At 35.7% G+C, this 14,844-nt stretch overlaps 1 protein-coding gene across 1 annotated transcript in view; it reads right to left on the bottom strand.

The window, feature by feature from the left end:
- Positions 1-604: 604 nt before the first annotated feature.
- PCDH17 (protocadherin 17) overlaps positions 605-14,844 on the bottom strand; it is an 84,044-nt gene continuing 69,804 nt past the window's right edge. Inside the window, exons 4-5 of the mRNA XM_057372835.1 lie at positions 10,245-10,319; positions 605-2,025 (exon numbers count right to left, since the gene is read on the bottom strand). Of these exons, the coding sequence (XP_057228818.1) occupies positions 1,343-2,025; positions 10,245-10,319 (758 nt within the window). The 3' untranslated portion in view covers positions 605-1,342. The remainder of the gene's footprint in view (positions 2,026-10,244; positions 10,320-14,844) is intronic.

Consider the following 14,844-nt stretch of genomic DNA (forward strand, 5'->3'; position numbering starts at 1 on the left):
GTTAGCTCCATCAGCTCACTCAAACACATTTTGAACAGATTATGTACTGCAGTACTTCGTAGACCATACATTAAACAAGAGACTTTGCTCTGAGGCGCTGCTTCCCATATTCCATGGGGAAAAGGAAGCAGGAGAAAACAAAACTCATAGAGTTCGACAGCTACTGAGGCAACACTTGCCATTTACAATATAAGCCCAAATATTTTTGCAACACAACTATATATTAATTTAATAAAATACACAATATAGCTCTTATACACTCAACAATTTGGCTCATATGCACTGAATCTGCAATAAATCAATAAAAATATGTCATTTGATGTAAACACACTGAATCTTCTTACATTTGCACATTTAAATGACCATGTGATTTTTGTGGATGTCTGACATTTTCACTTTCCTGAGCTATTTTAGTGTCCACAAATGAATAAAAAAGTGTTAATAATGTTAATTTATTTTCTGTATTACCCTTATGGTAACTCTTTTTTCCCCAAACTTTATTTTCCTTCCTTTTCTTTTTTTCTTTTTATTTAACTTACCACTAACTATTTATAACTTTGTTGGACACTAAAACGCTAAATAGATATTAAAATATTTTTTTTTCTTTTTTTTTTTTTTTTCATTTTATCAAGTGAATTAGCTTATGTGTGTGCAGGACAAGATGGACTATATCATTTTACATTTAACCTTAATATGATATGTAGTGTTTCATTAATGATGAAGATATGTTTTCTTGAATAATGATCTGGAATGGTTCTTTTTTATTTTATTGTTCTTTTTTTTTTCTTTTACATATTTGTGGCAGATAGCTTTGTACATAAATGTTTACCACAAATGAATGTTAATGTTTGGCGTCACTTGGACTACTACAAGAACTCTTTATAGGACTTTGAGTAGAAGCCTGTGGTGGCTGCTGGAAATTCACCACAGATCAGCTTTATTCAACCCTGTTTTTCTTGGGGTTTATACGTAAACAGTAAAGTCAGCATCAGCTATTGAGGACAGTCTTAAAGTATCAGACGTATTTCCATTCCATCTTTCTCACACCTTCCTATCAGATTGTCAAAATGGCACTGTCTTTCCTTCTTTCATTTTGTTCTCGGTGTACTTGACTCTGTCCTAATGAAAGTTTGGTCGAAATGAAACCAGTGTTATCTGTCAAAAAGAAAGAGCAGTGAAAAGAACATACTTGTGGGCACTTCAGATGTTCACTAAAAGCCTTAAAGCAGCATTGGTCTTCCTTCATTCCTGTAATTCTGTTACAACCAGGGAATTTATTTATTTATTTACTTTTAATCAGCAGAAGAGGAATGCAACTGCCAGCCTGTCCTTGTTTTCCCCCTCACTTTCTGATGGCCACAGGGTCGCTTCCCCGACAGTCCTGCAAGAGCTTGTCTATTTCTCTCACAACTTCCTCGGCATCCACCGACTCCCTGCCTAGATCCCGGGCGGAACGGTCTAACTGCTCCAGAACAGAGTCCATCTCGCTCGAGTCTCGGCTCACTCGGGAATGCACGTCTGCAAAGGCCCTAGCCATCTGATCTGATGCAATGAAGGAAGCGTCCTTTGACTGTTTACTGGGCGATAGATACTGACTGTCAGTTGACAAGTACTGGCTGCTTGGTTCAGCCAAGGCTCCTGATTTCACTTCACAACCATCCAGTGGTCCTTTTGTTGAGGTGCAAGGCTCAATGCATGTCTTGGTTGGGCTGCTCGATGCTGAGGGAACCTCCTGAAGCAGAGGACTCAGGGCACGTTTGGCTTTTAAGTAAGGTTTAACATTGGCAATGAGAATAGTGTGCTCTCTCTTGTCTTTCCCAAATGTACAAAAAGTCTTTTTCCCAGTGGGATTCACAGTTTCGTATGTCTCAGTCTCAACGTTAGCTTCAACTGTGGGTACAAAGAGATTTGTGCGATAATCTGCATTCTCAGCCTGACTGGCTGCAGGGAACTGTGGCATCCAACACCTGTCAGAATGACCAAGCACTCTGCATTCATCTGTGCAGTTAACACATTCTTCTTGTTCTGCAAAACAAAGGAGAAAGAGAAAAAACTCTAATTATAAGTGGATTTATTTAGCCTAATGGATAGGCTGTGATCATCACGTGCTGGGCTTACTTGACATCTGGTTTCTTAATTATGGAGAAAAAGAAGAAGCTACAATTAAAATATTTCAGAAGGTTTGCATAAACCTGTTAGTTGAGACAATAGATTTAACTCTGTTCTCTGCATATTAAAGCATTCATACAGCCCAATGGAAGTATAAAGGGGTCATTAGAGAATCATTCTCAGTGGAATTGAGCTTCATCTGTAAACTAATCTGCTGTAGAAATCTTTCAGGCTTTGTTCTGTAAAACTCATACTAGAAAAGAGTGAACAGTACTTAGGGAACTCAAAAGGAATTATAAGGATTAATTTTTCAAATCAAATAACTGAGCAGTGACTGCCTTTCTGGAAATACAAACACTTCATAAAAACCAGCAAGCTGTTTTTTCTCTTTTGTCACCTCCATTTCATTTGTAATTGTTATGTTGTGTGACAGTCACAAAATAAAAAGGTTTTCTTAAAAAGCCTACTTTTCCTGCTGAGAACAGAGAACTAGAATCTTACCATCAGTATGCATTAAATATAAGCTTGTCAAAATGTGCATATTGCAATTTTATTAGACATGAGTATGGATCATGTAATCAGTTTTCCCCTTTTTTGTTTTGGTGCAAGTAAGTGAAAATGGATTTGCTCAATACATACAATTTGGAAGAATGACAATCTGTGACACCCTATTTGAACTGATGATGTTTTCAGATAGAATTTCTATACCCTTATTTCTTTCAAAGAATATAGTTGAATAGGATTCTTTTGCTACATTTTTAGAACATAAGTTTTGATATTTCCTGTTCTATAATTCAGAGAAAACCTTCTCCTTTAAAAATTTTGGCTTGTGTATCATTTACATTAATAAGTTACATTTTGGACAATTTTTACCATCTTATAATTGTATTCATGAATCTAACCAAGTATCAGGGCTACAAAATATAATAAATAGAATAAATCCTTTTATMATCTCTAGGTTTCAGTTTACTGTGCATTGATCTTTAGCTATAAAGTACTTCTCTTTCACCAAAAGGGCAGGTGGGTTCAATACTTATTTCATTTGAGGAATTTAATGTTTAAAAAATTAGACAAAAAACTTTGTATAAAAGYATACCTTTAAATATAAGGATGAAACACACATACAGAAACATGCATAAGCCTTCAGAAAAGCAGAACAAACATGTTGACCCAGAGATGGGGAGAATTTAAGCAACCATCATATTTCTAAATTAGAAAATAAATTCCCAGTAATCCTATATCACCACCAGGTTAATAGATGATTGCACTGCAGAAACATGAGAAAAGAAGCACTTAAGGTGATCTATGAGAATCCAAGAGTGTAAACRATTTTTCACATTTCTAAAAAGATATGAATAAATAGGACTTAAATTAAGCTAAAATTGTGTTACATCACAGTGATGTTAAACTGGGATGAGATAATTTGCTTAGAACTGATACTTGGTAATGATACAGTTGTGTGAACAGGTGTCATTCCATATATGTGTTCCCTTCCTCGAAGAATTTAAAATCTAAGTCTGGTGTAATCCCTGAAAAAATACCAAAAGCAAGAGAGAATTAAGTGCAGGACAGCAGAACAAAGTGATTGCTGAGGAAAAGGATGTAACATACATAAAGGCTTTAAATATAAAATTCATAGAAGTGAGTCAGCCTCAGCTGTGTACCGGGTAAAATCATGGAGCAGATCTTCCTGGAAGATGCATCAAAACATTTGGAAGACAGGGAAGTGATTAGACACAGACAACAAAGCTTCACTGAGGACTGACTGTGTCTGACTAAACTGTTGCTTTCTATGATGGAGTTACTGCATCAGTGGACAAGGCAAAGTCTTTTGCAAGGTCCCTGACATGGTAAAATATTGATATGGCCACAATCTTGGTGCTAAAYTGGAGATTGATGGATTTGATATGGACTGTCAGATCAATAAGGTACTGGGTGAATGATCACATCCAAAGGGCTGCAGTTAATGGCTCAATGTCCAAGTGGGAACCAGTAATGAGAGGTGTCCCTCCAGGGTCCACATTGGGCCTAACATTATTTATTATCTGTATTAATGAGATAAAATGGAATTCTACACAATGGAATCGAGTGAACCTCAGATCACAACAAGCTGAGTGGTGCATCTGATTCGCTGGAGGGAAGGGATRCCATCCAGAGGGACCACAACAGGCTTGAGAGGTGGGGGCTATGTAAACATGAAGTTCAACAAGTCTAAGAGCAAGGTCCTGCACCTGGGTTGGAGAATTCACCACTATCAATACAAACTGGGGGACTGAGAGCAGACCTGTTGAGAAGGATTGGGGAAACTGGTGGATGAAAATATGGATATGAGGCAGCAGTGTGCGCTTACAACCCAGACCTGGGTTGTCCTGGGCTGCCTAAACAGAAAGAAAGCAGTTCTAGAATGCACATCAGGTAGAAATTCTTTAATATGAGGTTAGTGAAACACTGGAACAGATTTTCCAGAGAAATTGGATGTCCCATCACTGGAAGTTTTCAAAGTCAAGTTAGACAACCTTGAGCAACCTGATCTAGTGATGGACATTCCTGCCCATGGTAGATATTTCAAGGTCCCTTCTGACCCAAACCATTCATTATTCTATAATCTCCAAGGAAAAATGAATCCACACACTGGTTTTAGTATACAATCAAAATTATAATTGTCATGATGAAAAGCAGGAGTAAAATAATCCCAGCCTTGTGACTGTAACACAGTGGCAGAACTGAAAAGAATTTAACAAAGAAATTTAAGTTTGCTCTGTTTGATTTTACTTCACTTGAATGCGACGGCATCGGTATGCATAACTGCAGAGACGACATATGTGTGGCAATTGCTTAATGAAATGGGAGCCACACAAATGAAGGACACTACAGCTATACACCTCATTCCACCCATTAGTTCACCTCCACTAAAGTTCTCCGTGTCTAGTTTTCCRGAGCTTCTACTAAGCTTTCCCTAAGCATCAAACAGCTGCTGCTTAAAACAGCCAAGTGAAACTGCTATTGTCTCTCTTAAAAAAAAAAAAAAAAAAAAAAAAAAAAAATCCCCAAACAAACAACCTCCTCCAAAAAACCCACCTGGAAACATAAAACTCCATAAAACAAAACAAATCAGTATATTTAAAAAAAAACACAGGCTGTCAGAGCATTGGCAGGGAATGTTCCCAGCTGTAGCATGGGATGGGCAAGAGTTAATACTAGGCAGGGTTGACTACATTTATTCCCAGAAATCTTGCAGAAATAAACAAACAAAAAAGTACCCCAAGCCCAACTCTTGCAGTTCTAATTCTAGAACTTTGGATTTTGCAATTGCTTGCTATTAAATAATTTTGGTTGTTTCTCATCTTTCTGATCCTTCAGAGAAGATTTGTGGCAAGCTCAGAGTCTAGCTTGAAAAGTGCACTTACAGAGTAAGGAGAAATCAGTGTTTCCTTTTGGATTTTCCCTAAGAATATCTAAAGTTATTTTTCATTTACATGCAGTTGACGACAATGCTGAGTAAAAGCTTTCTGTCGCTTTTAAAGGTTTACTTAAACAACAAATCAACATTCTGACTAGCTTTTAKGTTGTAAGCTTAACTATCCTTTGTGTGTACATTTGTAAACAATTTTATTGCTTTATAAAAAAAAAGACAAAAATAAAACACTAGTGCATGTTAGCTCCCATAAAATGCTCAGAATTGCACAATCAATGGACCAGTAGTTTTCTCCGCTCCTCTCTTTTCAATTACTCTATCAAAGCCATATCCCTCTTTGCTCCTTCCTTTCTCACAGAAAAATAACCCAAACATTACAGTCTATTTCATTATACCACAAAAAGACGATCTGTGGAGGGAAACTTCCTATCTCTCAGGTGATAGTTCTACATCATTTTATCTTAAAATGCATTAAAAAATATTCATATATATCTATATACAATCCTTTGCTGTCTACATTGACTCTCTATATATAYGTTTATGAAATATAGAACTGGAAAATTCTATTTTGACACTGACTCTTTGTCTAAAATTCGATTGAACTTTATTTCTTGAAAAAAAAAAATCCCTAAACTGAGACTGAAATGAACAAACTCAAGTTGAAAGGTAAAGATCAGAGAAGTTCTCGGTCACTGGAAATAAATACTGTAAACTTATCCAGTAGGTATGCAGTACTGTGCCCAAAATTATGCTTAGAGATTTTCCACACTCATTAGGTTAATTTGTTGCAACCAAGTTTGTTTGTGGATATACGTTTTTAGCTCTCACACATGTGCATACAAACACAATACTGTGAGGAGGGGCCTTACACACTGTTTACATTATTCATTTCTGCCAACAAAAATACAGTTTGCTGGCAATCTCTAAGCAAAAGAGATATATATATCATACAGCATTCGTATGGTATGTATATATTGCATGCTGTATCTTCTTTCCCCTTCTCATTTCCTGTATTTGTTAAAGCAATTTTTATACTTGCATTCCTAYTCAGTGTATTGACTAACTTTCCATTTCTGTTCCCTGGACATCGTCGCAGTGACTGAATTAAATATGAAGCCAAAAAAGAAGAAAAAAACCCCAAACTGAATGACCTTGAGTTGAAACTCACCTGCAGTGCATGAGCTTTGGTGCTCTAGCCTTGAAAATCTCTGTCTTTTCACTTCACTCTTTTATGTCACATCATAGGGAACGGATTTTGAGTATTGATTATCATACATTATAAGCTGCTTGTCTCACCATTAGCCTGTAATTTTGACTGCTACAGCTAGCACACTGTGAAGAAAATCGAACAGGGACTTTTGTGCTAGTAGCAGAAACTACAAACACGAAGCAGTGAACTATCACCACCAAGGGCCAAATTAGTACATATGAGAAAACAGAATCAATTTAAAGGTAAATATATAAATATATACATGTAAAAATAGGTCATATGCTGTGCTGTACAGCAAGATGTGCTGTTAGAGTGACATGCACCATCGGTCTTTATCTCTGTGCTCGTCTCCCTCCTGTCGAAAATAAACCCTTAACAGTGCATGTGTGTACAATAAACAGAAGCAGTCTAGAGGTTTTCCTAACTCTCTGGAGCTTTAAGGGTAAACAGTCAGAAGTGCTTTATGCACTTAGGGGAGAACATACACTAAAATAGAACTGCTAAATTATCAGCTGTAGAAAGRAAAGGAAACAAGCTGTCTGTAAACAACAGTCGCCTAGATAGGAAACATATTCTGGCTGGAAATTTAGAGATGGTGTAGGATGAAAGTTGTATTGGCAACATATAACATGCAATGCAAGGTATGTAATTTGGTACAGCGTAAGACATATCTTACGTATTTTATTCTATTACCAGAGGAGCTATATTTAACATCTGCCTTCCTTAGCAAGCTAAAAGAAAATGATACTTTTATTATGGTATCTACAATTCCCCACACTTTCTTTATAAATATTGTGAACAGAATTAATTATGGGTACTGATTTCACCCCAAATATATTGCATTATAAAGGTAATTAATTAATGTTTTAGATAGCTGGCTGCTTTCAATGGCTAAGACAGAGATATCTTATTTTGACTCACTAATGATATTAAATTTGCATAATGATAACAAAGAAGAAGCACAAGAATAATTTTTTTTTTTTTAACAGTGATTCAGGGTGGCCAAATCAAGTCAATAAATAATTTTTTTTCTGCAATTTACCTGGACTGTAATTATTCAAATTACACATACATATAAAGCAGAAAAATAAATGTAAAGTAAACACCAGCATGCAAACATTTCCAATATATTTGTACTTTTACAGGATSAAGAACACTATCATCTGTATTGAAGCATTCCATATAATTTAATACTAAATGTCAAGATTCCATAYATTGGAAATCAGACTATAAATATATGTATATACACATATACGTATATGCTTTTATATACATTTATGAAAGTAAATGTATCTACATATATTTAAAGTTTGATTTCCTGTATACACAAGATTGGATATATGACTAGGCAAAGATTTAGACATACACTTAGACCTGTGCCATCTTATTTCTCACAAAGTGAATTGTATTCGAAGTTAAACATGCAAGACAGAATTCAGATCATTATAATTTATAAGATTTGAACTGGCAAATAGTCATTCAAGTGCATTCTTTTCTAAAAACTTTCTAATCACAAAATATTTTAAAATGTGGCTTTTTATTGCCTTTTGTTGACCAAGACTAAACAAGAAAATGACTAGATAAGTACATGAATAGCACTAAATGTTTTTAAATGTCAGTAGCTTTTGTTATTTTTCATTGTCGTGTCCTAGGAAAGCCAATCTTTCAGATATCCTTTCTTCTCATTTAACGGAGCATGTACAGTTTTTATTATTGCATACACACCTGATTCTAACTGATTATTTTTTTAAATTCCTTTCTATAAATATAGAAGCTAAAAGTAAGCATTAATTGTCAGGKATGGTTCATGGACAGCTGACTGGAATGACTATCAATGAACGTAACCAAATAAAAATAAACTGGAGGACCCATTTCAAAATGTATGCTGCCCTCTTTTTGAAAGCATGCAGTTTCACAATACCTTCACTCTTGAAATGCTCTATTCTTCATTGCATTACAGAGTGAATAGTAAAGCACATCTTTGATGACCCTTTTCTCACATGACAAAGAACAAAACTGTCTATGMATGCATACACAGCATTYACACTGACTTGTCTAGGAGATCGATTCCTTTCACCCTTGATGTTGTGAATTTGTGTTCATTATTGAAAATATTTCCATTCAGAATTTACTCAGTAATGAAACAAGGTGTAAAATTGTCTGCAGCCTATATTCCTTTGGTCTAACCACAAACACACTAATCTCGACTGCRAGGATGGTRAGGCACTGGAACAGATTGTCCCTTTCCACGAAGTGTCCAAGGCAAAGCTGGATGGGGCTTTGAGCAACCTGGTTTGGTGGAAGGTGTCCCTGCCACAACAGGGTGGTTGGAACTTGATGGTTTTTAAGATCCCTTCCAACCCAAACTGTTCTATGATTTTATGTAAAAAAAAAAAACAAAACAAAACAACAAAAAAAAACCAAACAAAAAAACCCCCACCAAGTATAGTATTTGCTTTAGACTAATAAAATAATGTTATGCTTCACAATTTTAATACCTTAAATAGATATGAAAAATCTCTATTTTCTGTACATATGTATAAGCAGATGGACAATAAATGCCACATAATATCTAACAGAAAATGTAATTAATTCTGCTTTTCAGAACTTTAGTAATTCCTAAAATATGACCAGAAAACATCACAGAATTTACATGAAATGGTGGCTTACTTTTTTTTTCTTTTTTTTTTTTTTTTTTTTTTTTTTTTTTTTTTTTTTTTTTTTTTTTTTTTTTTTTTAAATTTGAGACAGACAATTGCCTTTACTAAAGAACTGGAAAGTCTATAAGTAGATATTTATTACAGGAGAAAAATAATGTGTGCTTTGGCATGTCCTAAACACTGGGTCTATATGACATTTCTATTGAGAACAATCAGCTAAAGCACTACTTCTGTGGTTGGATTTCTGTTTAATTACAATTGATTTTGACATAAACGAGCAGAGGTAAACAAATACTTCTATACTTCTCTTGCTGTTATTAAACAGAGCTGTCTCCTATCTGAGTATTTATATTGGCTTGTCTGTTTTAAGGCTCCTTTCAGTCAAGCAAAGCAATTATGTAGCTCAGATTAGCAAAATGACTGGCAGTAAAATGAGAGTGGACTGCCACATTTTCAAACCTCTTGGATCTCATGCTTTTCTCCTGATTATAAATACAAGTTTCTGAGGTCTGTATCCTTACACAGTTTCCCACAGGTGGTGTTGGGGTTTTGTTTGGTTGTTTCTGTTCACATGTTTTCTCGACAGAGGATAAAGAGGATAKATGCTTTATATTGTTATGACATAAAACGCTTCAAAAGCCATAAAAACATGACGGCCTATGGATTGAATCTAGTTCACATTTATCCCAGACAATAAATATTGCAGGAAAATTTCAGGATTACATGAAGCATTATGGCAAATTTTAAACATTTCTTACAGATGTATGCCTTAATGAAATGCTTACAATTTAATGTCAATCACATATTTTTATTTAAAAACAATATAAGAGAAAGAAAATATTTGTGTTACCTGGAAATTTTCCATCCTCACAGCGGGCTGGTCCACAGATCCCAACAATGGGTCTTTGGCCTCTGCCTTGCTGTTCTGGAGGCAAATCAGACCTGTGAGTCACAGACAGGGATAGGCTCTGCTTCCAAAATTCACAACAATGTCAAAACTTCTGCAGTAGAAAAACAGCTTCTACCTGTGGCCCAGGCAMAGCTCACAGCCCCTGACATTTTTCACAATTTTTTTTTTCAATGGTACAAGCCCACATGTTTATAGTTGGCAGTGAACTGAAATGTCTGACTGGTAAAAATTATGTCTTATTCCTTCCTAATAGGGGAGAAAGAGGAGAAAGGACACCCAGTCTTGATTTCCAGTGTTTGCCTATGAGGTGACTGGCCCTGACTTTAATTTGCAGTGGAAAGACCACACAACAATCATGAAACAGTCATTTTGGTCTCTTCCCCATCCCACATAAAAAGTCTTCCTAGCCCAGGGATGCAGGGAGCAAATATACAAAAAGACTAGCTGTGCCAGCTCTGCACTTTGCTGAGAAGCTACTGGGAAACTTTAGCAACATTCATAGTTTAAAACTGTAAATCTTTGTTGTAGAGCCCCAAAGCTGTTTCCTGAGAAAGAAGGAAAATTAAATGGCAGTAATTACCAGAAGAGAACAGCCTTGTGGATCTGTTAGAAAGCTCATWTTTAATATAACACATTTTCACTCTTGATCAAGCCAGTGCCAAAGATTTGGCAGCGCCAATGGGATTGTTTCAGCACTAGCATATACAAATGCAATGACTCTTAAATCTGAAACCTAACTGAATTTGTATCATCATTTGCTCAATTTGCATGATATTCACATTCTTTTTATTAACTTTATTGTGAGCTAGTCATAATTATAGTATCAATGATTTCCATATCTAATTTGCAGCATTTAGTATATGTTGCATATTGTAGTGTTGCAATGTTTAGTAATCTAGTCATTAACTAGGACCATTGTGAGCCATCCCATACAAATATTAACAGATTGTATAGTTAGGGAAAAAAGGTAACAAGTGATTATGACAAACAAAAGCAATGAATGGGAAGGAAATACATTAATGAAAATATAATCACGCTGTTGACATTTCCTGAAAATACCAATATAAAAGCTCCCTAATTTAAAGGAGCTATCCCCATCTGTCACACCATCAAACCACCAACATGAGCTATATGTTGCACCACTGAACCTTCCTTACCAGTCGCCAATTATCTCATTATACAAATCTTTAATTAGAAGGCACCAAGCTTTTCGCTTTGCAAGCTCGCCTCAAATTTGAAGATGACAACTTGTTTACAGATATTGACTGAGGAGGGTGCCACTGAGGAGACAGACATGACAGGCTTCTGAAGAAATCTCTATGTCCTTTTGACGGGTCTGTTTACATCCTAACTATAGGTAGGTTCTGTTGAATGGAAGTCTTTCAGATTCTGTGTAGGAGCCTGGTTTGGCCAGAACAGAATCAACCCAGTAAAGCTCTTCCAATGCAATCTGTTTTCCTTTGCAAAGTCTCATAAAAAATAATTGCAAAGGCTACAAGATGCTGAACGAAAATCTGGCCACTTTGGTGAAAGAGAGTATCTTCCTCCACATTCCTGCCAGAATGCCTGGGTTTAAATTCAGAATTAACAGCCATAAYGAGACCATGTCTGGTTTACACTGATAGATGGAATAGTCTACTGGGTATCACCCTCTGCTTCAAAAGGTTGATGTCGTAAGCAGGTTATACACTTTGGGCTTCATGGAAAGTACAGTGATCTAACAGAACAGGAGGAAGAACATTTTAATGATGCTGCTCTCCAAAAAGACTTTAGGTTGTCTAGACATCTTAAGGAGCTCTCACTTGGACACAGAGATGCAGAAATATTTTCTTATTAAAAGAGAAATTATTTAAGAGTTACATATAGAGTCTTCCCTATGCTAAGTAGCATTCATTATCTTATGATTWAATGGTCCCTAAGACCATTATTCAGGAGATTGCTGGTGTGTTATTACCACCTTGGAAAGGGATTTACGGAATGGGATTGCCCTTATGGCAATTCATGAAGAACACATATTCTCTTAGCAATTTAAGTTTCATAATGCTATCCTACTTAACTTTATGCCTGGATAGTGCTCCAATTAGATCAATCAGAAAGGATAATTAAGGATGTCTTTTTCAAATCTGACTCTATAAATATAGCTAGCTTGGCAAAGAGAATTATACATGTAAACAGATTCAACACCGCATTTTCAGATTCTCCATGAACAGTGAATTAATTTCTGAAAGACACTGAAGATGCCTTCAGCCTTCAGAATATTCATATCTTCCTTTTGCCAGATCCTTCATCAAGAACTCTAAGTTACACATCACTTTCTTATATTACAAGGATTGAGGAGATTATAGATATTAACATCACTAATACAGAAAAATCTCTCCTCCTAGTTACTTTTATGTTCAGTTCAGCTGCTCAAATGAGAGTCAACTTTTTACTTGTCATCTTTTCATTTGTTACAGCTCCAATTTCTGAACTGATGTCAGAATACTTTGATRTGGCAAAAGATAACTTTAAGAAAAATTGTCAATTTGGGAACTATTTAYGAAGATGTCATTATTTGTTCTTTGTTTTCACTAATATCTTCACTTTTTAAGCCTGCTAACTATTGAAAGCTATTTTTCTGGAGACTAGCACCCTCTAATCTRAACCATGCTCTTATAGAAAGTGTATTTTAGTCTTGGAGATAGAAGTAAAACCTAATTACAAGCATAAACACCAAGTAAGATGCAGTCAGGGTAATTTCTGGTAGCTGTGCCCTCAGCTGACTTATCTGAACACCCTACAACGGAAATCAGCAGCGAGGCATTAGGTAAGTTAAACACTTTTCTGGTAAAGCGAATAAAGATGCAGCTGCTAAACGTAAAGCTGTGGAAGGATTCAGAATAAGCCAGTTAGTATCAATCTATTGACATCCTTTAAGAAAATCTCTACTCTGTGGAGGTAATGAAGATACTACACCCCTAGAAATGCAGAAGACATGTTATAAAATACAGTAAAACCTAATCTAGATATGGATCATTGTCAACTTTCTCAAGGATTTTAAAGCAGTCTTTTCACTGACTGGAATTTATTGCTATAATATTTACTTGATTTAGGGTTTCCTGTGAGCTTTCCAACATGACTTGATCTTAATGGGTGCCCCTCCTGCCAGACTTATTGTCGCGCAGAAAAAAAAAAAAAAAAAAAAAAAAAAAAAAAAAAAAAAAAAAGCAAGAGACCTGTACAGTTATTATTAGCTTGAATTCTGAGTATCACAGGTAATGGAAAGCAGAGAAATCTGAGCCCCAATATTTACTGCACGCTTCCTCAAAAACAGCCTCTGGGTTTCCTAATAAAAATGTAGCTTTGCTTTATTTTTTTCTTTAAGAAGAACTGCTTTAATTCTCAAAGAGACAAAAATAAAGCACCATATCTGAAAGTAAGGCTCAGCCTGACCTTGAACAAATCTGTAAGGAATTAAGGTAAGAAAAAAAACTGTCTTATGGGAAAAAGAATACAACTTTTTTTTTTTTTTGTAATTTTGTTTCCACCTGTTACTCAGGGCCTGTGCCCGGGCACTGTATGTACACCGCTTTTCAGGTACCTAAGAAACAGTCTAGCAGAGCTCTAAACTTATTTGTAAGCTCTCAAGTGACTCTCTGCAGCTCCAGCTGAAGATGGATACAAGGCAGTTAATTTGCTACCACCAAGGGAAAATGTTATAACATAAAAACATTCCCTCCCTTAGCTTCAAAACTGTCGAGTGCCTAGGGAGCCTGACTATTTGTAGAGCTGATACTATGCATATGCTTCCTCTGTAACTGTTACATGAATACATCTGGCATCTGTCTCTGTGTTAAACAGACTTAATTGTCCCCAGTATTACTGTGTAGAAACCCTCTAACCTGGATGGTTAATGTGAAAGAAATAAATGAAAGAATTGACAAGATTTCTTTTGGTAACATTGTTTTTACATTATAGGCAAGATATGCGATGAGCTCAGTACTATGGCTACAGTAAAAATATTTTAGCTGTGCCTTCTGTGCAACTTTACATAGAGATTATGTTCTTCCCTTAGCATGACATTTGCACTTTGTGCAGGCCTTTAATCAAACGGGGTTGTTTTAGCTGGAACTCTCTTTTTCCATTTATTCACCTTTTATTTTTTCCCCTTTCTTTATTGCTTATGACCCCTCTTTCATTCATATCAGACTTCAGAGCTTTTAATAATTTCCTAGACTTAGTTGGATGGATTCTGAAGATATGTATTTTTTTTTAGGTGTAATTAGGGGAACTCTATGTGTTAGCACATAATTCAGCTGTTGCCAGCAAAGCCAAGACTCAGGCAAAGCACTTGATTTCAGATTTCAATATGTTTTTAAAAGATCAAAGAGCATGGAAAATCTTGTTCTTTGGTTAGACAGACCATGCAGAACAGTAATACTCTGAAAGATGGAGGTAGCTGCATAGAACTAATACTAAATTGAAGGCCTTTTGAAGTTACTTTAACCTTTGTGTCAATGTTCATCTCAAAATCCCCCAGCAAAGTTAAAAAAAAAAAAAA

The sequence above is a fragment of the Malurus melanocephalus genome, unplaced genomic scaffold, assembly GCF_030028575.1.
Source record: "Malurus melanocephalus ecotype Western Australia unplaced genomic scaffold, MMel_1.1 scaffold_179, whole genome shotgun sequence".
Classification (NCBI taxonomy): domain Eukaryota; kingdom Metazoa; phylum Chordata; class Aves; order Passeriformes; family Maluridae; genus Malurus; species Malurus melanocephalus.